The 21,408-nt window shown below is 39.5% G+C and overlaps 2 protein-coding genes across 5 annotated transcripts; one reads left to right on the top strand and one right to left on the bottom strand.

The window, feature by feature from the left end:
* Positions 1-148: 148 nt before the first annotated feature.
* Positions 149-3,442, bottom strand: spinb (spindlin b). Of its 2 annotated transcripts, none has more exons than XM_077003530.1 (6): positions 3,304-3,442; positions 2,763-2,876; positions 2,565-2,619; positions 2,172-2,431; positions 1,222-1,455; positions 149-798 (listed from the first exon to the last, which is right to left on the bottom strand). In XM_077003530.1, exons 2-6 carry the CDS (start codon positions 2,815-2,817, stop codon positions 611-613), a joined length of 792 nt encoding a protein of 263 aa, XP_076859645.1. In that variant the 5' UTR covers positions 2,818-2,876; positions 3,304-3,442; the 3' UTR covers positions 149-610. The 2 variants fall into 2 exon arrangements, with proteins under 2 accessions (XP_076859645.1, XP_076859644.1); XM_077003529.1 differs by having other exon boundaries at positions 3,153-3,393.
* Positions 3,443-11,284: 7,842 nt separating this feature from the next.
* On the top strand, positions 11,285-21,384 carry slc71a2b (solute carrier family 71 member 2b). Of its 3 annotated transcripts, none has more exons than XM_077003524.1 (12): positions 11,285-11,504; positions 12,320-12,412; positions 14,355-14,417; positions 14,616-14,743; positions 14,983-15,097; positions 16,362-16,580; positions 16,675-16,788; positions 16,982-17,053; positions 18,810-18,922; positions 19,083-19,180; positions 19,561-19,709; positions 19,971-21,384. In XM_077003524.1, exons 1-12 carry the CDS (start codon positions 11,448-11,450, stop codon positions 20,184-20,186), a joined length of 1,437 nt encoding a protein of 478 aa, XP_076859639.1. In that variant the 5' UTR covers positions 11,285-11,447; the 3' UTR covers positions 20,187-21,384. The 3 variants fall into 3 exon arrangements, with proteins under 3 accessions (XP_076859639.1, XP_076859638.1, XP_076859637.1); XM_077003523.1 differs by having other exon boundaries at positions 12,317-12,412; positions 19,974-21,384; XM_077003522.1 differs by having other exon boundaries at positions 12,317-12,412.
* Positions 21,385-21,408: the final 24 nt, after the last annotated feature.

Here is a 21,408-nt window from a genome sequence, read left to right as displayed (position 1 = left end):
CTAACATTTAGTATAACAAAGAACTAACCTATATATTTCTTTTACATTCTAGTTTTTGTGTGTCCAAAAACATCTCAAACCGGCATAACACAGTGATTATACATTTGCACAAAATCACCAGTCACATGAAAGGACATGAACAAGCAAGTCATTTTTGCAAATGATTTTAATAGAAAATAAGTAAACTTTGTGCTGTTCTCATAGGTCTCAAGATGCGTCAACAATATTTACAGTTTACAGGCAGATTTTAAACAAAAATAAAGCAACACCATTGACTCAGTAGTAAAAGAGGTGTGAGTGTGGGGGGCAAAACCAGTCAAATTGCAGTTAACTTTTCCATCCATAAGAAGGTATGTAGTGCCTTCTCCTTAACAAAACATATCTGTTAATACAAAAACATGGTATAGCAGCAGAATATAGACAAATCAGCATAACAATAGATCCAAAATAACAAAAGGTGAACATGCACTTTAAGATTGACTGAGCATCAGCATGAAAGGAAAACTCAAACGGTCCACTTTAATGTTCTGTTCACTCAGTGCATACTGAAAATAACAGTGTCACTACAACCACCGATAGTGATCAGTATTACATTTCCAAACACCCCAGATCAAACCATGTCATAAACATAGATGTGATAGTCATCATCAAACTTAATAAAATACACGGATGGTTTGGCCTGCACTTGATGGATGACTGTGCCTTTCCGCAGCGTGCCGTCCTCTTTCACATACTCCACCTGGTTTCCAACGAGGCTCTCTACCACTTCACCCGGTTCCCTAGCTTCAGGACGGTCATCTGAAAGACAGACAGAAACAGCAATTTGTGCACATGCTTTATTTTTCCTTTGTTTAAAAAGTCAGTCAGCCACATTATATCTCTTGAGCATTATTTAGATTTTTTTCTAATGTAATCTCCACTATGATATGGTACACCTGTCTCTAAGCAATAACTATTACACCAGAAATAGGTGTGTTCTTAATACTTTCCATTTCTTGTGTTCTTATCTAATCGACAACCACTGTATGAGGTCTTGGGAATGAAGTGAGACTAGTGCATAAAACATTCATCAGCAAAGCATTCACTAGTTTCTGAAACCACCAGATGTTAAAGCTTGTCTAATGATGTCAAAATATTAAGCAGCAAAAAAGGTAATTTAGCAGAGTGTGAGGTGATCTGATCAATACAACAGAGTGCTGCAGTCACCGTACGTTCACTCACCTGAGTCAGGAAGTATTCGAAGGTCACCATCTTTATAGTCTTCAAGCAGTTGGTACATGTAAAGAACAGGGTCCTTCTCATAGGTAATGAAAAACCACGTTGGCAGGATGGGAGCTTTGCCGAGCACCAATCCCCTCCAGCCGTTCTTGGATCCATCATCCATCTCAAACTGGTGTTCCACAGCTCGACCCAACATCCTCTCTGCTAGACGACAATCGCTCAAGCTGCACGAGGCTTGAACGAGAGATAACATGGATGTTAATACTCCACTGAACGAGAGATAACACGGATGTTAATACTACACTGAATGAGAGAGAACGTTGATGTTAATACTCCACTGCAATCATGGCAGAATGATCTCTGCAATGATGCAAATGACAAAGTGAAACGTCAACTTGGTACTTCTACACGTTACTGCTTTTATTCCTCAAATCACATTTTATACAGTGTCTATTCCTACTGCTTATTAACATACAGATATCTTGGTTCACTTTATAAACGACCGACGTCCATATGTTGCAATGTAAAATGTGTCAGGCAGCCTCTACCCTGTCCATCCTCCCTGATCAGTTTCAGTGTCCAGGACTGTTGTTGACTGAATAGTTTTGGATGGCACACAACTCTCAGTGCATCACACTGACACGTATAAAAAAAATCCAGCAACACTGCTCTTTCTGTTACATTAATACTTGAACAATATCAAATACCATCCTGCTACCAAATCAGCTATAATGGCCCAAAATTGACCTCAAATAATATCTCAATAACAGTACTGCTGTAGTCAGAATCCAAGTACTAAGGAGTGAATTCTACCAATAATCAAACCACATAGAACAGATAAGAGTGTGACTGTGCACCTACAAGATATTTGTAATAAAAATGGGTGATGAGTTTATACCCTCATGTTGTTTTGGTGGTTTTGTGCGCGTCAGTCTTTCTAAAATACTTACCAATTTTGTTAGGTAAAATTTTGAGGCCGTGTACTCTCTCATCTTGGAGAATCTCGAGGCCATAGACACAGTCAAACCCATCATACTTTATAAGGTAGAGAGAAGGGTTAACAGTAACTTGGTCAAGGACTGTCCCTGTCCAACGTGATAGAGGACTGTAACTATCTTCTTTCCATTTGTGTTTTATCCTGCAGCCAACAATATTTTGCCTCGGTGTGCTAATTGGTCTGCTGAGAACAACATGACGCTTCTGCTTATGCCTAATAAAAAATGAAAGACAAAATAAGTCACTAGCATTTTAGGTTATTGCCATTTAAATTCCATTCACAGTTCTTAAATATTATTCCCCACCATCTTAAGTAGGTTAAACATATAACCTCAATGGCTACTCACTTATGCGAGCTTTTTTTCTTCGAAGTTGGTCTGCTTGCAGACGTACTGGTATTTGCTGTAATAGTACAATGTTTTAGTGCAACATTGATAAACATGCTCACCATATACAACACATTTCACTTAAACACACTGAACTTTTGGTAAAAATAATTGGTTTGCAAGCAAAAAGCTTTCGGACAAATGAATGAGACTACTCACCACCTCCTCCTCCTCCGGAGCGGTGGTAATGTGAAGTCTTCCCAAACGTACTCATTTTTTCAGGTATAGCAAGTCACAATTTGAACTTGTTTCTCGTGTCTGAAGGTCCTTGTGCTTTTGGGAAATGTATATTTATTTTTACTTTATTCATAAAGTATTCCAGCAATTCGGAATGAACTAAACTAGCTAAACAAGCGGTTTACAGCCACCGAGACACAAAGCTACTATAGCGAGCCATACAGCATAGTCAAGCTATGGATTTTGTCAGTTGAAATGTTTTTTAGTCAGTTTAGTTGTTTGAAGTTTAATCGTTACATACAGACTACACATTTTTAAATACGTGTTCGGTCTCCAATGAACAAATCCGGCGTCGCAAATAAGTGTACTTACAAAGTGTAGTCGAGAAAGTTGTTTTATATTTCCTTTTGCGTTGTCGATTGTGTTTCCATTACAGAATAAAAACTGTAATCGTCTTCCTACTCTAGACGCTACAAGACATAAATTAACATTTTAAAAGGAGAGGGAAAAGTTCGTATTCTACCTGCCAACTCTGTGCAAAAACACAAACACGCTTCAGCGGTGAGTCGAAGTCAATGCGCCTGCGCGTCTGAACGGGATGGCCCTACATTTCTGTTTTGCTTATTTTCAGACATTGTGTAAGTCATGCGATTTCTAAATATTGTTTCAAACAGCAAATTCTGAGCTTTATTTATAATTTTTAAAAAAGTTTCATTTGGATGTAGTGTTATAATGTTCAAACAATAGTTGCATTTCCGTCGCCCTAGTAGTTACCTGCAAAGCGGGCTAAAGAAGAGATTCGGCCATTTTAAGGGGGTTTCCAAAACATTGGGAGTGAAAACATGGGGACAGTGAGGTTATCATCAGAGTGAGGAGATGGAAAGGACAGTGATCACATTCATATTCTCAGGGCTGGACACTTTGTGGATAGTAAATATGCTACTGCACCGTAAGTCCACGTTCACTTTCACTTAGTTAATTTTTAGTTCATTTAGTTAATTTAAGGTAACATAAAATAATAATAATAATAAGAATAATAAGAATAATAATAAAAACACACTAAACACATACAACACGATTTTAATTCCCCTTGGGCATTTATTATCTCAGTATGATTGGTTTTTAAGAAAAAAAAAGTGCCTTCAAGTAATTGTTTTGAAAATCTAATTATAATCAGATGAATGTGTGCCTCAAAGTACATTATTTGAGTTGTTGATATAAATTTCCTCATATTTTTCAATAATAATAAAATGACTTACTTTTCACTGTGATGGTCAATGAATTTGTGCTGTTTTGTAGCCTTGATGGTATAAACAGCAAAAAAAGAAAGAAATTGCATCACTGAAGCACAGTGGAAGCCAACATTGATTTACTTGGTAAATGGGCTGTGGAAATGCTCAATTGAGAGCACCCTGTATATGGCTGCGATACAAATATTGAGATAATAAGAACAAAAAACAAAAACAAAATCAGTGAACAATTCAAGGCAGTGGACTTACAGGTTGAACTGTCAGAAACCGAGAGTTGTACTTGCAGTTTTTTCCATTGACTGGGGCATGGCAGGGAACAGAGCTACAATCTTGGAGTTAGCTTTGTTCTCGACTTAGTTCTTGTTTGGTAACTTAGTTCTGAGCCTTTTTAGCTTGGCTATGTCTATGAGTATCTACAAAGAGAGATGCAGCCTGCTGAATCTGTCCACTGCTGAATCTGTCCACTGCTGAATCTCCAGGTGAGGGGAACTTATCCAGCACTGCCTGCCCAGTCACCAACCCAGGTGTTGGAGGAAGATGAAGGAATGGGAACACAGATGGCTTACAACTCAGGGGCACCAGAGGTCTCCTTGACACTTTGATTTCATGGTCCCAGAATGCGACTTGGACCTCCCTGTGCTGGATATGCTGAAATGTATATGATGCTTCCATGATAATGCCTCCATGATACCCGTTGATTCTGTTTCCCCGCCATGATGCCTACACAGTTCCTCACGATGATGTTGCCATGATGCCAAACCCTCATGTATTCATGATGTTCCACCCAGATGCCTCCAGGCAATGCCAGAGTTGGTCATCGGGATAACCCTGGTAGCATCGTCAACAGCTACTGAAATAAGCATAAAGCAGTATATAGCACTGCATATTCCATAATGCTTAGTGTTTTCAGATCATGGATTGTATGTTTAGGCATAATTGTTTCGCTCAAGGCATAATGCTCCTGTGAGCTTTCATTTTGTTGCTTTTTATAGGCTCTGAACAACTAGCTGCACTTTGTTGCTGATGGTAATGGTAATGAAGTCAAGGAAGTAGTAACGTTAAAATGTATCAGCATAGAGTATACAGTACATTATGATTTGAACGGTCTTAATGACTATATTGTTATGTTTAAACATTTTATAAATTTTTGTGCAATAGGTAAAAAGAATTGTTCACTATGAACGATAAATAAAACATTAAAATAGAATCATAAAAAGTTATAAAAGTCAGTTTTTCATTGCCGTGGTACTGGGTCCCCCCCATCCAAAGTACAAATTGCTAAGATGCGTAATTTCCAGCCTTCAGGACTTCATGAAAATATTCCAGCTGCATCCCTGTTGTTGGGATGTTTTCAGAGCACGACACAGAACGTATGACTCTACAGCTGCGCCTGGGCCAGAGAGTCAGCAGGCACATGGACGAGAGGAGCTGGAGGAAGAGGAGGAGTGAGACCAACTCCCTACTCCCCTCACAGCTCTGAGAGGGAGAGCAATCCCTTAAACATGAAGGCAGCAATGAAAGTGACTAGTTACAGTAAAACGAGTCTTTTGTAGAACTAGAAAAAAAAAATAGATTTTGTATTATTATAGAAGTAGTAAAGGTACAGTAAAAATAAATCTGTTTGCTATAGTTTGGGTGTTTTTAATAGATGTTTTTATTATAAACATCTTTATTATTATTTGATCATGTATATTATTCTCAGATAGTATAGCCAACACAGCTAGCACTCAGGTCCCATACTTCATTTCCCAGAATCCCCAGAGGAGTCAGGTTAATATCCATTCTCAACTACTATCCAGTCATCAGGACTTAGCAAGACTGTTTCCAAAATACTGATCCACCTGCTTCTCATTTAATTTCCCCTTTGTATATATTGTTTGTCTCTGAAGTATTGGCTATGTTCAAAATAGCCTACTACATACTAAATATGGCATACTGCATTCAGTAAATTGAACCTGCATGCTGGCAGAGGTGTCAATTCCAGGTTCAGAAAGTAAAAGTCCTCACCAGGATTTTCCTCAGGCTTCCTGGATTGTGTTGATTCCAATAATTTTACCTGGATTGCACTAATTAAAACATCTAGCAAGCTTGAGCAAAATCCTGGTGAGGACTTTTACTTTCTGAACCTGGAATTGACACCTCTGCATGCTAGTCGTTGTAGTAGTATGCGGTATAGGATCCAGTATGTGACAAAAGCCAACCACACTACAGGGTCACGCAAACATATAATGCTCCACCTATATAATGCTTTAATCTCTGACACCAAAGATTAGTGCTTCATTTGAAGTTTTGAAGATTTACAAAAACATTTTGTAAGAATTTGCTACAAGGAGAATCACTTCCTGTGAATAAGAATTGTGGCAAAATGATTCATGTTATCCTACCTTTGTTTTAGCATAACAGACACCTGCCAGTCTGTTTTTGTCTCCAGACTATATTCTTGTGAACTCTGCAAGATCTATTCTATGTTTGTTCTTGGACATCATGTACAACTGACATCCCACCAACCAATAACACACCATATCATGTGACTATCCACCTTCACACGAACATCCCTTTTCCACTGATACAGCATATTCTACCTACATATACCGCATTGTCCTATACTGTGCATGTTTCTTGGTACAATCAACTTCATGTTTATCATATTGGGAGTTGACACACCCGGGGCCTGATAGGAGAACCACCAGATCAGTGAGAAGTAAAGGCAGGACCACAGGACCAACCTCAGTTCCATCACACCACAGTGAGGAGATAGAACCCTTACAGACTTAAAAGTACTATATACTTTAAATATTTTATGTTGTCTGGTATAGTTTTACAACATAGCTACACTAGATATAAATGATACAATGAATACATGCAACATAAATGGTTTAATAATAATACCTTTAATACTGTATTGTACCTTTTAAGTCTCTAGTCCAAAAGGTCACTTTTTGGGTGAATTTAATAGACCTATAAATGCCTTTAAAAGGCATTTTTTCTAAAATTGCACGTTTATCTGCTATAGCATTAGGTGTGTGTCTTTTTAATCCACAGTACTACCCTGATCTACAGAAACTGTTGTAGTATTTTAATAAAAGAAAAAGTAATCCACCACAATATTTACAATGATCTGTACTGCAAAAATGACAATTATTGTTTGTGAACAAGTCAGGAACTATAATATCCAGGAATGTTATTTATAGAGTGTATTGTCACCATACGTGTGTGTCGTGAACAAGGTTAGGGAAGCTGATAGAACTGCACAGATATAACACTGATTGACTCAGATGAACAGACACTGCTACATAAACAACGATAGCGATAAAGACAACGGAGGGCAAAGTATGAAGGTTTAAATGCACATGTTAACGAGGGGAGAACAAAAGACAGATAATAGAGGGTAAGCTAACAAGGGGGTGTGGCAATACAACAACAACCACACACACAGTGGACCATCCCAAAGGCACATACTTCAGGCTCAAAGAGAACCACTTACCCCTCCTGGGATTGGTATGCTCCTTTGCTGTTGTAATTCCACAATTTCGCTATTGATCTTGGCCTATTATTTTACTTAGTTTTTGGAATGTCAATATCTTGTTCACATAACATAACACATCACACAACTCAGTTAGACCTACCATGTGGGCACTCACAAGTCACGAAAGAGCATCCCATGATCTTCTTGGAATGCGCAAATTCAGCCCGTTTAATCCCCTTTCCAAAACACTTGCATCCAGGGTTCGAATTACGGGGGGGATTGGGGGGGTCAGACCCCCCCGTTTAAGGCATCAACCCCCCTAAAGGGGCAAAACCAATAATTTGGGGGGGGTCAAAACATTTAAATGTACTTCTCACATATAATGTTAAATACTACAAAAAAAATGCAGTGTCTATGGCTGGAAGAATATTCTGATACGATTTCAAGCACCCCTAAAGTGGATCATACCATTCCGTGTTAATAGCCATTCGCGTTTGCCTGCCTGACTCATTATCGGTCAGGTGATGTAATGGATTTATCATTTACGTGCTGTAGACATTACAGTAAGAAAGCAAGACACTGTAAGGATGGTAAGACTTCAGTTTACTGAAGCACGCGCTTGCGCTGTACTGGTTTTCATTTACGCCCTGAAAAAAACTTGACCCCCCCAATTATCATTGTATAATTCGCACCCTGCTTGCATCAACTATGTGTGAAATCATTCATGTCTCCCACTAATAGAATGCAAGGACGTAGAATTAGCATGGACGGAAGTGATGCATCCCCGCCAGGGATTATTGAATTGTCCCTACCAATAATTTGATCAAGGGCACAGAATTAGCATGGACATGTGTTACGTGTCCCCACCAATATCAAGAACAAATCTACACCCTAGACAGGAAGTGTCATGTAAATCCTGCCTTTCTTTGTTTAAACCTTCCCTCCTTTGGCTACTAAGAATCACTTATTTCCCTATCAGCTCATGTCAAATCACAAAGAGGAGAACATATGATATAAAATGTGACATATAATCTAGGAAATTTTCCTCCAAGCCTTATGCTGGAGTATGTGTGGAAGCCAGAGTCTCTGGCTGGAGCATTTAATGAATGAAACCAAACCAAACTCAGAAGTGCACTAAGAAGAACCAAAGAAAGTCAGTAACTGACAAGTTATCAGAAGTTATCAGTCATTTGCCACCAGGCAATGCAGGCAGCTGCTTGAGACCCTAGACCACTGGAGGGCACCCAAGGGCTGACCAACTAAACCACAGCAGCAATGCGTAAGGTTTGCAATGGTAGTATGAGACCTGAAATCTCTAAAGGGGCCCTGAGATCTGTTTGCCTAAGGCTCCAACATATTCTAGATTCAACATTAATGGTCATGAAAACTAAACAGGATTAAATAAAGTGAAACATAAGCCCACAGGTGGGGTGGCTACTGATAGATAACACACATAACCTCAGGGAGGCTAACATGGACTAAGAGGAGCAGATGATGGACAACATAAGAAAAACATGAACAAAAGTCCACATGCTCGACCACTGCCGAATGCTGGTGGGAGGCCACCATCATGGTACAGGCCCAGGGCAAAGCAAAGGGAGTGTGTGCAGGGGCACAACAGCGACTGATAGAGCTTGCTCTCTGGAGCCCAGTGCACAGAGGCCACCTGGGCAACCCAGCGACCATTACCTGCACGGGGTCCTCTCTCACCAGCTGGGCACCCTTCTGGTGTCCACCTGTGGTGGTAGGACTTTCGGCGAGATGGGGCATACAGACCACGCCCCTCTCATTGACTGTGATCCCTCTTGTCTTTGGATTGTGGCATTGGCTCTCTTTTGCAACACTTGAGCTTATCACCAGACAGTGCATAATGTCCTTGCCCCTACTGCCACAGTGCACCTTACGACTTCCAGATACCCTGCTGGCGCTCCCTGTGTGCGGGCAGGACCTCCTCACAGCACAAGGTGTTGTGGTGTCGCTCCGTTATACCAATTGCAGATGACATGCATCTGGGATGCTTTTTCATGTCGCCACGCTCCTCCCCTCTATGCAGCAAGCATTGCCCTCCACAGCCCTTGTAGTCTAACCCCTGTCAACCCAGTGGGCACCTGGCACCTCTCCTGTCACTCAATGGGCTCCTACTTTGACCACCAACTGCTACTGTGCTCATGCCAGTAAAACACATGAAGCACAGCCATCACCACACCCCTCCATACCAACTGTCCCGGCCACGGAACGGTCAGGCAAACATTATGGGGTCAGAATGCAGTCAGAATGCAGTCAGAGTATGCAGTCAGAGTATGCAGTCAGAGTATGCAGTCAGAGTATGCAGTCAGAAGCACTCTCGTTTATTTGCAGCACAGCTGGCCCAATATATACTACACGTGAGTGACAAAAACAGGAAGAACAATTCTGTGTGTATTTTTTTTTCCCGGACAGTTCAAAGATAGAACATCTGCTCAGCAACAAGTCCAAACAAAGACAGAAAATCTGCTCGGTAACAAAATGGTATTTTCAGTATTTAAAGCCATGTATGCAGGTATGGTATGTCAACTCTGCAGTGGAAAATAACAGTAGGTCATTAAGGAAGAAGTCCCATATGCTTTCACATGAACGTGAATTTTATCCTTACAGCTGGTCTCATAGTGAGGAGGCATTGTTATGGTGGCTGGAGACAGCCTGGTGCACACAAGTGAAATAATTAGGATCCATCGGCCATGTGTTATTTCATGGTCCCATTCACTGCCATGAGACTCCTGCTGTTTAAAACAATGGTGCTAGCATTCATTTGTCCTCTGGCCAGCATGTCACTTAACAGTTTGGACCAAAAACTGCCTGCTGCCACATGTGGTAGAGCAAATCATATAGCTATGCTGGGTCTAAACCATTCAGTGATTTATAGATGAGTAATAGTATATTGAAGTTCATTCTATTTATTGGGAACAACTGCAATGATATGAGAATTTGATTATTGTGTGCCATTCATTTGCTTCTAGTGAACACTCCCAGAATTGTATTTTGAACCAGTCATATACATATATGCCATATACATTGTGGATATTCATAAGAACGTATGCATGGATAAGTTAAAAAGAAAAAGAAGTCTAAATAAAGATGCTAAAATCACCAACATCATCATTTCAAAATATCCAACTACTAAATAAATGCATTAAGGAAATGATAAGAAAGTACTCATCACCAGCAATTAAAATACAATGGCCATTACAACAAACATAAATCAGTATGTATTTATGGGTTTCTTAATCTTGTAGGTTTTATGGATTTTCTTAAAAGACACAGAAAAGCAAATTTTTCTCCATTTCATATAACTTTTATATATCCCTCAAAAGGTTCTGTAGTTCAGAAAATCTGCACTGTGTAAATCAGCATCTGGGGGTTTCGGCACCAATTGTTGCCGGGTATTTATGAGGTGTGCCAATGCAACAGCAATAATCTTTAAAATGTTCACTTTTGGTTATAGCTAACAAATAACCATTATTTCCTAAAGCTTCAAACAAGGAAGAAACAATTTACTCTTATATTGTACTCAGAAAATATTACTAAATGATGGTAGATTAAGAGGACCATTGCCTACATCAATGCAATAAAACAAAAGCCATCTAGATTTAGTGACCACTGCAGTTTTCTGAGTTTAAGCCATCTCACATATTGAAGGGTTTCTAACCCTCAGCACTTTTAATATACCGCCCTAAACGTTACCCACAGAACACGAAGTTTAACATAAAAAGCTCGTTACTTTTATTTTGAAAAACCCCCATCAGCGGAACGGAAGTACATAGTCTCGGTATGGAAACTTTGGCAGTTACCAAAGTTGACGGTCCGTGTAAAGTTGGGTGCCTTGCCCGTCGTTTTTAAAGTCAGAGTCTGACGGATCGATCGGTCGGCGTTTCGAGATGGATTTCTGCATATGTACATGTAGCACAATGTGAGATGACCCAGGTGAACCTAGAGGAACAAGGGGCCGACGGCAACATGCTGGTCAAAGCAGTAAGTTAAACGATTGGTCTGGTCGCTCGAAGCTCCCACAGTAGCTGTACCGTAGTCAGGCAGCGAGCTAACTTAACTAGCGCCAGAGTGTGTGTGTAAACGTCACAGCAATATTCATGTGACATTCATATCCCGCCAACTGGCGTTAACTATTAACTATTAAATGGTTATTGCAGCAGTATTGCAGCTAGTTAGCCTGGTTAGCTAGCTGACTTCAACCCTGGCTACGTAGCTGCGTTAGCCACGAATCATGCAGTTCTGTGTGTGTAACCGTCCAACACCCCCTTCCCCTCAATAAAAGAAAGATTAACTGCATTAATTAATCAGCTAAGTACCTTGTCTAAGGAATACAAATGTATTACTAATGACATAGTTTAACTGGTAAATGCGTTGAGAAACGGTTAGTTAAAGCGAGGCAGCTGACTATGTAGTGTTGTGTCTCACAGAATTGGAGTTCAATCCGTGTGAGCCCAAATGTGTGAGCTCGTTAGATGTGTGCCAGCTATCCTGGCTTAGCTGTCATGTGAGGGGCCACATGATGAAGCTGCCCAGAAGCGGTTCAGTCCTGTCTGTTAGGGTATGAGCTGGATTCAACAAGGCCTTCATCCTTAGGACCACCAGGACCTTGAACAAGCCACTAACAAGTTGACAAATACATAGTTTCTCTTGTTTAGACCTTAGAGAGCAAATAACTGAAAATTAGGCCCGTTGTTGTTGAGTTAAAGTGCTATATGTAATGTGAATTGGGAATTTTAGCTATACATAACAGTCTATGGTCATGCTTAAAATGTGATTTTTGTTTGTTTTTTTAGCAGCGCAGTATTGGGCGTGCGAAGGTGGCCCATGCAGTTGTGGTCATTTTCTTGGAATTCTTTGCCTGGGGCCTTCTTACAACACCAATGCTGACTGTATGTAAAGCTTCAAATAAGATTGTGCATTTATTTGTGTTAGAATTGAATGTAATAAGTTGCATTTGAGGTTTTGTGTGGGTGTGTAAATGTATGTATATGCACATACTAATGAAATATGCAGACATGACTTACACAGCTGCCTCCCGGACAATCAATTAACTGACTTATAAGTGCAACACTGCAATTACATTTCAGCATTGGCAGTTTTTTAAGTACATTTATAGAATAGGTGACTAGACACTTCAGTAGAGGACAACTTTACTCTTTTCTTATTTTCTTCATTTGTCTTATTTTGTGAGTAAACCTGATGACAACAATATACACTGAATGTTAATGCAGACATTTGCGAAGAACGGTGAATGATTACCTGAGCACATGCTCCTCGTCTTCCTCATATTGCTTAGTCAGTGACGCCTCAGTGGCCATGACGCCTCAGAGGCTAGGCTTGTCCCTAAGGCTTATTTATTCATGCAATACAATGAGAGGACATTATGTAAGTAACTGGACAGTGAGCCCATTCTTTGCTGTGTTTGTGCTGTGTTTGAGCACACTGTGAATGAAATGGAGCAGTGACAGTGAAGTCAAGAATGTAAGCTTTTAATTTAATGTCATTCCTACTGTGTGAACATATGTCTGATATGGTTTGTGCGTATTCTGTGAAACATATAACAGCACTTTTTATGTGTAGCCCTCACCACACCCATATGCCCAGGGACCACAAGTAATTGAACAGATGAATGTAATTCAATTCTTTAATTTAATTCCCATTTAAGTGTCTAGCACTTAGTTACAACTTTGTTTGCAGCACAGAGCTACTAGTTATTACTGTTTCTTTTTTGACTCCAGTTTCTTGTCCCCAAACAATTTATGTAGTTTTTAGCCAATTCTAACATGGCTTCATGTTCTTTATGCTTAATGGCAGGTTGCATCTTCTGTTCTCTTTATGGTATATATTTTTTTTCTGACAGACTGAAGGTTATAAACCTATAAATCTTCTGTAATCTCAGGTGTGGGGCCTCCTAATATGACACGTATTATTGTTTTTAGATTTTCAGGCTCATGATGGCCAGTGTCTTTGCTTCTTATGTTGAAAGACGATCTTGCAGGCTCCAAACGTAAATGTCTCACCTAGAATGCCTGTACCTGTTTGATGGTGCTTTCATGCATGACCAAATCAATGCACCAACCCAGATGGCCAAGAATCCATCGAGGAACTAAATACCTGTCCAGTTACTTATGGGCCCTAAATAGAGAGGAATGTGTATAAATAAGGCAGTGATTGCTATATTGATTACCAAATGATGTAAAGAATACCCATTAAAGCTGAAATTAATCTCTATAACATCAGTATTACTATTTCATTTCATATCACATGTACTAGAATATAAAGCCAAAGCATCACAACTGAAGGCACTGTCCAGTTACTGAAGGACTGCTCTGTATTTTTTATTTATCTGATTTCAAACTATACTGCAGTTCACCCACAAAGCTATAGCTTAGCCCTACAGCTTAGATTAACTGTGTGGTAGCCTTTTATGTATACCATAAACTGGTGCTCCTAATGAACTGTGCTTGAGTGTTTGTTGTCCACAGCATTCCTTTATACGTTTAATCAGGGGATTTGTAGTGTGTGCCACATGCAGCCTGGGCGGAGTGAAGTATCCTGAGCTGTAGTGGCACTAATGAGCATAGCTGCTGTGACAATAGCGTCATTTTTCACTGTGCTTTTTTAAGCTCAGTATCCGAACTCGAAGCCTCCATACACTATCAGATTTCTTACAGCATTTAGCTTATTTTGCCTGACAAACACAGTCTCATTCCCTGTTTTTATGTATTTTTGTACTGTTCGATCATATTGACAGTATGCAGTAGCGTAATCACAATGTGATGTGCCTACCTTTTTAAGATTTTTTTTTGTAAAACTTTTCTTTGTCCTCAGGTGCTACGTGAAACATTTCAACACCATACATTTCTTATGAATGGGCTTATTCAAGGAGTTAAGGTGAATATCTTTTTAAAAAACATATTAATGGCTGAGCCAGGGGTGCTGCTACCAGTTGTACAGTCGTGTGTTTGCACACACCCAGCTTTCATGTGTGCATTTGTTTCATTCAACAATGAATCAACGTACTGGTATTTTCATTCTCTTTATTTTGTTTTTTTCTAACCAAAGATATCTAACGTATTTTTTGGGTTGCAGGGTTTGTTGTCATTTCTGAGTGCCCCTCTGATTGGTGCTCTGTCAGATGTGTGGGGCAGAAAGTCCTTCCTGCTGCTGACTGTCTTCTTCACCTGTGCCCCCATCCCTCTGATGAGGATAAGTCCATGGTAGTGGCCAGCTGGACCTGTCCGGCGCTCTTTCTCAATCCTGTCATGTGTCCTTGCGCAGTGTGTACTACTCTCTGCTAATGGATTGTACACAACAGTCATGACTGCTGTAAACTGTCATAGAGGAAGTGTATATGCATGCTTTTCTTGAGATTTGGGAATAGCTCTTCTAAATCATGGAGAACAAAATTCTACGGTGTAACTAAAATCATGTTTCTGATCTCTGTGTTCCTCTGTAGGTGGTATTTTGCCCTTATCTCAGTGTCTGGAGTCTTCTCGGTTACATTCTCCGTCATATTTGCATATGTAGCAGACATCACTGAAGAGCGTGACAGAAGCACGGCCTACGGACTGGTAAGAGCATCTACTGCAAGGCTACATGCCCTAACAGTTACTTGGGAGTCGTAACAGTGCAGGCATGTGGGGAAGAGGTCAAGTTTTCATGCATCAAGTCGTGTTTTAACACTGTGACATATACGTGTCCTAATCAACCAAGTGGGGTACTTTGTGATGATAGACAGGCTGATCATTATATCATGCTTGCACAGGGCAGGAACTACAGAGTGGTTGCCTCCATGAGTGCATTAATATGAGGCGTGATTTGGAATGGATTAGCTACACATCTATGTACTTTCTTTGTTTGGATACTTAAAACTAAAAGTGTACTTTTGGGTACTTTTTTTCATACTCATCAGTGTATGGTACTTGTGTTGGATTTTAGCCCCAGCTGCTGTTAGTAATTCCATCTGCACATTACCAAACCAAAAGTAAAGTAACTAGCTCTCTTTTGCCTATTTGTAAGTCTACCATCCTGTTATTAAATCCAGTTTTGCCATGCCAGTTGGCTAATAACTTATTATGGCTTGGTAGCTAAGATCTTGGGTATAAATAGATTTCGCCACACCATCACTCACAGCATAGGTTACTAAGATAACATTACTTTATAGCTAGTGTATGGATATAACAAGAAGAAAGAATGTTGGATATGGGTTTAAAAAAGGTGCTTTTAATTTTAACATTTATGTTATTGTTGAGGCGTTGTTGTTTTTGGCCAGCATACGGATATAGAAGTTGGAATGGTGATTAAACTTGATTGGAACTACATTTCCATTGTACAGTTTTAATTCATATGCCAGCTAACCAAACTACTGTGTCATCTATTCCATGTTATAATGTACTATATAACCAAAGGACGTTTAGCTGCAAAGAATTCTTAGAGACCTGCCGGGGCTCATATAATCTTTGCCTCCACAGTGAAGTGGCGCCCGGCAGATCAAAAGATTGGACTAGATCAGTTAAGAGCTCAAAATCGAACTGGAAATTGTGTTGAAGGGAAATAAATCACATTAACATTAAAAAAATCATAAAATATATATATATGAAAAGGTTAACAAATGAAAATAGTCGAGTAATGTATAACCAAAACAATGACATTGTAGTTGCATGTCTCTATGCTTCAAGTGTATTCACACGTTTGCACAGCACAAACCTCAACACAGGAGTGTTTGCTGTGAGAGCTTACTGTTAATACGGCCGTTACTAAGGAAATGAATGTAATGCAGCATGTACACTAGCAGCACTGCCTGTGTTTTAACAATTAACTACTGTGTATTCTCAGGTTTCTGCAACTTTTGCTGCAAGTTTGGTTACGAGTCCTGCCATAGGGGCCTACCTCTCTGCCAGTTACGGAGACAGTGTGGTGGTACTGGTTGCCACAGTCGTTGCTGTAGCTGATATTCTTTTTGTACTCCTGGTTGTGCCAGAGTCTCTCCCAGACAAAATGAGACTGTCGTCATGGGGGTTTCCTATTTCTTGGCAGCAAGCTGACCCCTTTGCTGTGAGTTACAGGTTTTATGTCTTTAGAAATGGATGACATAACCTCAGACATGATGGTCCAAGTGATTTATGCCTCTTGTCTTCTTCCTTTGCAGTCTTTGAAGAAAGTGGGCAAAGACACCACGGTGCTTCTCATATGTGTGACAGTGTTTCTGTCCTACCTGCCAGAGGCAGGCCAATACTCCAGCTTTTTCTTATACCTAAGACAGGTAACTAAAACCTACAGAGTTCAGAAGAATTTACATACAGTCAACATGTTTTAGATAAATCAGTTCATGGTGAATTGCAGCTCTTCACAGTTCACACACTACACATTATAAAGTATAACGTGCATATCATGCATGCCAATTTTAAAGCCTCTTGAAATTCTACATAAAATTAATCAAAGCATTTAATTTTCAGGTTATTAACTTCTCACCAGCAGCAATTGCAGCATTTATAGCCATGGTTGGAATCCTGTCCATTATAGCACAGGTACCTTTTTTGATTATAACTGGGGAAAGTATACTGTCACTCCCTTGGAGTGGGGGAAACGCACCTGTGAGCCTTTAGAGGGCGCTGAGTGAAGCTGTGGATATAGCCTTCTTAAAGATGTTATATAATTTTCATACCAATGCTGTCCTGTGTAGTATTGGCTCCTTGATATTATTGAATCAGTATTTGATGGAGACATTACAGTTCTTGGAGTGAGAATTACAGTTTAGGTGGACTGATTTAAATGTGAGTTGCATGTATGAAGCTCAATACTATTTATCTGAAAGGTAATATAAACGGCTTTCATGCAAGACTCGCTCAATGGACAAATCCAGGCCTGTCATAGAAGCCTTTTGTGTAAATGGAGAAAAAGACATTTGAATTATATTTTATATCTCATTTGTCTGAAAATGTGAGTTTGAATATAAAATTAATGTATAACAACATCAGAAAATCTTGTTTGACACTTGAACTCGACCATATAACTGTTCTCCCATTGCAGTTTGTATTAGCAAAATAGCTGTTAATCTGATTGGCTAAGGCCTGATGTACTATGAAGATGTCCTCTGTCTTTATATACAGTGACACATTAAGCTTCAGTTAAAACTGATGTACATCATTTAACTGTTCATGATGCTGATGTTGTCCAGTACAACATCACCTATCATGACCATAGACTCTCACCTGTATTCCTCATGCATTCCTCCTGTTTGTCATGCGTATCTGTTGTCCAAGAGGCTTAAGAATATGAAGATGGGCTTGCATGTGGTCCATTGTATATTTATTTTGCAGTGTTTTATGGGTTATATTGGTTGTTACTTACAAAATAATAAATAACAGCTCATCAGCTGGTGGACATATAGATACAAATTAAACTCCTAATAGTGAATAGCAGAAATCTTCCATAGCTATTCCAAGCTTTAAATGTTAACTGCTAATGAAAGCAAGTTGGATTAGAAAACTATCAACCTGGATTACTTCAGAGTAGCAAAGGTCTGTCTTTGCTACTATATTTGTCTTTGCTACTATATTTGTCCTAGAAGACCTATGACATAAAAAGGAAAATAAACTTTACATTTGTGAAGTTCAAGTCAGTGTGTTTTATCAAATGAGACTGGAATAAGTCAGGAAGGTTGTCTAATCACTTTTTGTAGGTAAAGATAAATTACTTCCTAGTGATCTACTGGTAGATAAAGGTAAATTAATTCTAGCAATCTAATGCTAAGTGGTGGTAAATGAATTCCTACAGATCAAATGGTAAATGAGGGTAAATTAATAACCAGAGATCTTAGAGTAGGTAAATGAACACCTAGTAACCTAATGGTAGTGAATCTAATAAAGTTCCATTTTGACTATTTTGTGTGTTTTTTTTTTTTTTTTTTGATGACCGGTTCTCTGCACCCTGGCTTAGTGTGTTTTAATGCTCTGGTCTTTTAGAGATAAATAGTGTCACTGGTCTGGAAAATAGCAGAGGGTATTAATGCCAACTTCTGTCACTGTGGATACTGTGTGATGTGTTGGATTGCAAAAGGCGTTTGACTGAAATCAGTATTGGTGCTGTGCAGGCCAATGCTGACCAACCATGTGTTTAGTGCAAATAGCAAATCTTTCATTTTGAATGATTGTAGCCAAGTGATTGGCAGCAGCATTACTGTCTGTCTGTTTATGCATCTCCCTCTTTCTGTCTCTGTGTTGTTATTCTTCATGTAAATGTCATCTAGTAGTTTGCTATAGCAATTCACCCTCTGTCTTTCAGACTTTACTCCTAAGTGTACTAATGAGGAAGATTGGAAATAAGAATACTGTCTTATTGGGGCTTGGCTTTCAGCTGTTCCAGCTGGCCTGGTACGGCTGCGGGTCAGAACCATGGTACGTTTGTGGCTTAATAGGTGGAGTCCTGCATAAAATGTTTTTAAGAAGTGATGTCACACCTCATCCACTTATACACAAGACTCCTGCGGACTCTTGCAGAGGTTGCATGACGCCGTGGGTTTAAAATAACCACGACATATCTGTAACATGGTTGCAGGATGATGTGGGCCGCCGGCACAGTGGCTGCCATGTCCAGTATCACCTTCCCAGCAGTTAGCGCCCTGGTGTCACGCTGCACAGATCACGACCAGCAAGGTAAGACCACACCAGAGCTATAGCAGCTAGAATTCACACCAGCACTACAACGACTAGGGCATTCAAAGGTCACAAGGACCCGCAGCTCAGTCACGTACCCCTACGGTCATTTGTAGTCACCGTATCGGTATACAAGTCTACTTTTGGAGGTAATAAGGGCTTAGCATATCTCTCTTTCGCTGTTTTTGTTGCTTTGTTTTTGTCTGCGTCTTTCAATGTTTTAAAAAAGTAAAAATCCATTAACTGGTCACACCAAGAGGCACAACTCTAAAATGCTGTAGTATAATAACTTATAAGTTTCTTGGTTTGTTTGCATTTCCTGGAAATTTCAACATTATAATGTGGTGTCCTTGACTATTTGAATGGTGTGACTAACGCAGGTGCAGTACAGGGAATGGTAACAGGCATCAGGGGTCTGTGTAATGGGCTCGGGCCAGCTCTCTTTGGATTTGTCTTCTTCCTCTTCAATGTCGAACTGAATGACCTGAACCCGGTGAAAAATGGCCTAGCATCAACAGTCACTAATGAGGTATGTGCTAATTGTGCAATCAGTTTCATTTACTAGTATGTATGAGTATACTGTAAATATGTGTAGTATGGATATGCACAGATATTGGATAATAGTATATAATTCTGGGTCATTCTGATAGTCCCCGATAGATCCATCTGATGCATAAATACTAAAATACTGATATTCTAAAGCAAATAAAAAAAAGATTAGTTTGTTCTTTATTTACAGTGGTGTATTGTGTGAAAGGCTGTGGGTGATCTCCACCCCCTTGTCTTTCAGAAGTCGTCCATCCCCGGCCCTCCCTTCCTGTTTGGAGCCTGCACTGTTCTTCTGGCGCTGTTGGTAGCCTTCTTCATCCCAGAACACGACAGTCTGGCTGCAAAAGCCTGCAGTGGTGGCGTCACGGCAGGGCCCGACAGTGGGATCCAGTTTAATGGTTCCGCACCCGGCAGCGATGAGGACAATGAGCCCTTGTTACAGGACAGCAGCATGTAACCAGTACATTCTGCCCGCAGTCTCCGTTTCCTTGGAGCACATAGGATTATTTCCTCTCTGTATTGTACTTTGGAACAATTTGGACTAAAAACATTTGTCTTATCTTTATTTTGTTATATATAATATATTGCGCCCAACGCTGATCCTTTTTTTAAAACATGAGTTTTAACATGGTTTTCCCTTTTTCGCAAGCTGAGATGAACATGGTTGTTAAATACCGAGGATGTGCTGTTTTGAGAATGTGCCTTTGCTATACTTTTGCAAAGTCACCGTATTTGTATTTTCTTATGTAGACTCTGCCGATTTTGCATTTTGTTCTATGTATTATAAGTCAACAGGTGTCATTTAAGATGTCAATGTGTGGCTCAGTTCCACAGTCCTCTATTAAAGAAATTAAACTGAAAGACAATGTTTATATAAAACTTGATGGGCTGAACATTCTTAATATAGTGAGCAGCTTAACATTAACTAGGAAGCTATGTAAATGTCTAATAACCCTTTTAGATACAGTAAACAACCAACAAAGTGGTCATATTCAAAATGGTGTCCACTTTGTATAATACATAATCATCTTGTCTTGAGACAAAAATATGCAAACTATAAAATATTGTATAACAGGTCCTGGTCTAAATAATTTGTCAAATTCTAGATTTGTGAACTGTTATAAATGTATATGTAAGGGGGTGTTTTAAGTTTGTATAAACTCTTTGTGGTCACACCTTCCACAAAGACTGCTACCTCAAGCTGTAACTTTGAGCATGGCTTTGCCTTGCCTACATTTAAATAGTAAAATACTGCTGTTAGAGTGAAAAATGCCCAGTGACATTTTACTTTAGTATTCTGAGCTTTCCCAATGAATCTTTTTTCCATTTACTTAAAAAATTCAGCCACTCCAGACATTCCTGATCAAATATTCCATTTTATCTGTGCAGTACTCTGCAATATGTTGGTCCTTAAACAAAAATGTGTCAACAATCACTATTAGTTGAATGTCTATTTCCATATCTTTTCATATTTAATAAAATGCAGTTAAAAAACTACATTTGCCCTCTCGTGTGAGATTGGATTGCACGACTGATGCTTTTTATTGGGGAAGTCTGACTCTCAATTCACATTTTGTTTTTTCTGATATGATGTTCACTGAAGGTTTGTTAGGTGAACTTGCATTGGCATCATTTACAATAAATGGTATTTACAACATCTCTTCCATTGAACTTTATGG

This window comes from Brachyhypopomus gauderio, chromosome 4 (genome assembly GCF_052324685.1).
Source record: "Brachyhypopomus gauderio isolate BG-103 chromosome 4, BGAUD_0.2, whole genome shotgun sequence".
Lineage (NCBI taxonomy): Eukaryota > Metazoa > Chordata > Actinopteri > Gymnotiformes > Hypopomidae > Brachyhypopomus > Brachyhypopomus gauderio.
The sequence above is the reverse complement of the archived record's forward strand: the minus strand, read 5'-3'. Positions and strand labels throughout refer to the sequence as shown.

What these genes read in the sequence shown, in the direction of transcription:
- spinb (XM_077003530.1), bottom strand. Translation starts at nt 2,817, where the DNA reads ATGAGTACGTTTGGGAAGACTTCACATTACCACCGCTCCGGAGGAGGA. An exon ending in AAGAAAAAAAGCTCGCATAA is followed by an intron (nt 2,432 to 2,564) that starts GTGAGTAGCCAT and finishes ATTTTTTATTAG; the next exon opens with GCATAAGCAGAAGCGTCATG. An exon ending in TCGAATACTTCCTGACTCAG is followed by an intron (nt 799 to 1,221) that starts GTGAGTGAACGT and finishes TCTGTCTTTCAG; the next exon opens with ATGACCGTCCTGAAGCTAGG.
- slc71a2b (XM_077003522.1), top strand. Translation starts at nt 11,448, where the DNA reads ATGACCCAGGTGAACCTAGAGGAACAAGGGGCCGACGGCAACATGCTG. An exon ending in CTGATGAGGATAAGTCCATG is followed by an intron (nt 14,744 to 14,982) that starts GTAGTGGCCAGC and finishes GTTCCTCTGTAG; the next exon opens with GTGGTATTTTGCCCTTATCT. An exon ending in TTTTCTTATACCTAAGACAG is followed by an intron (nt 16,789 to 16,981) that starts GTAACTAAAACC and finishes TTTAATTTTCAG; the next exon opens with GTTATTAACTTCTCACCAGC.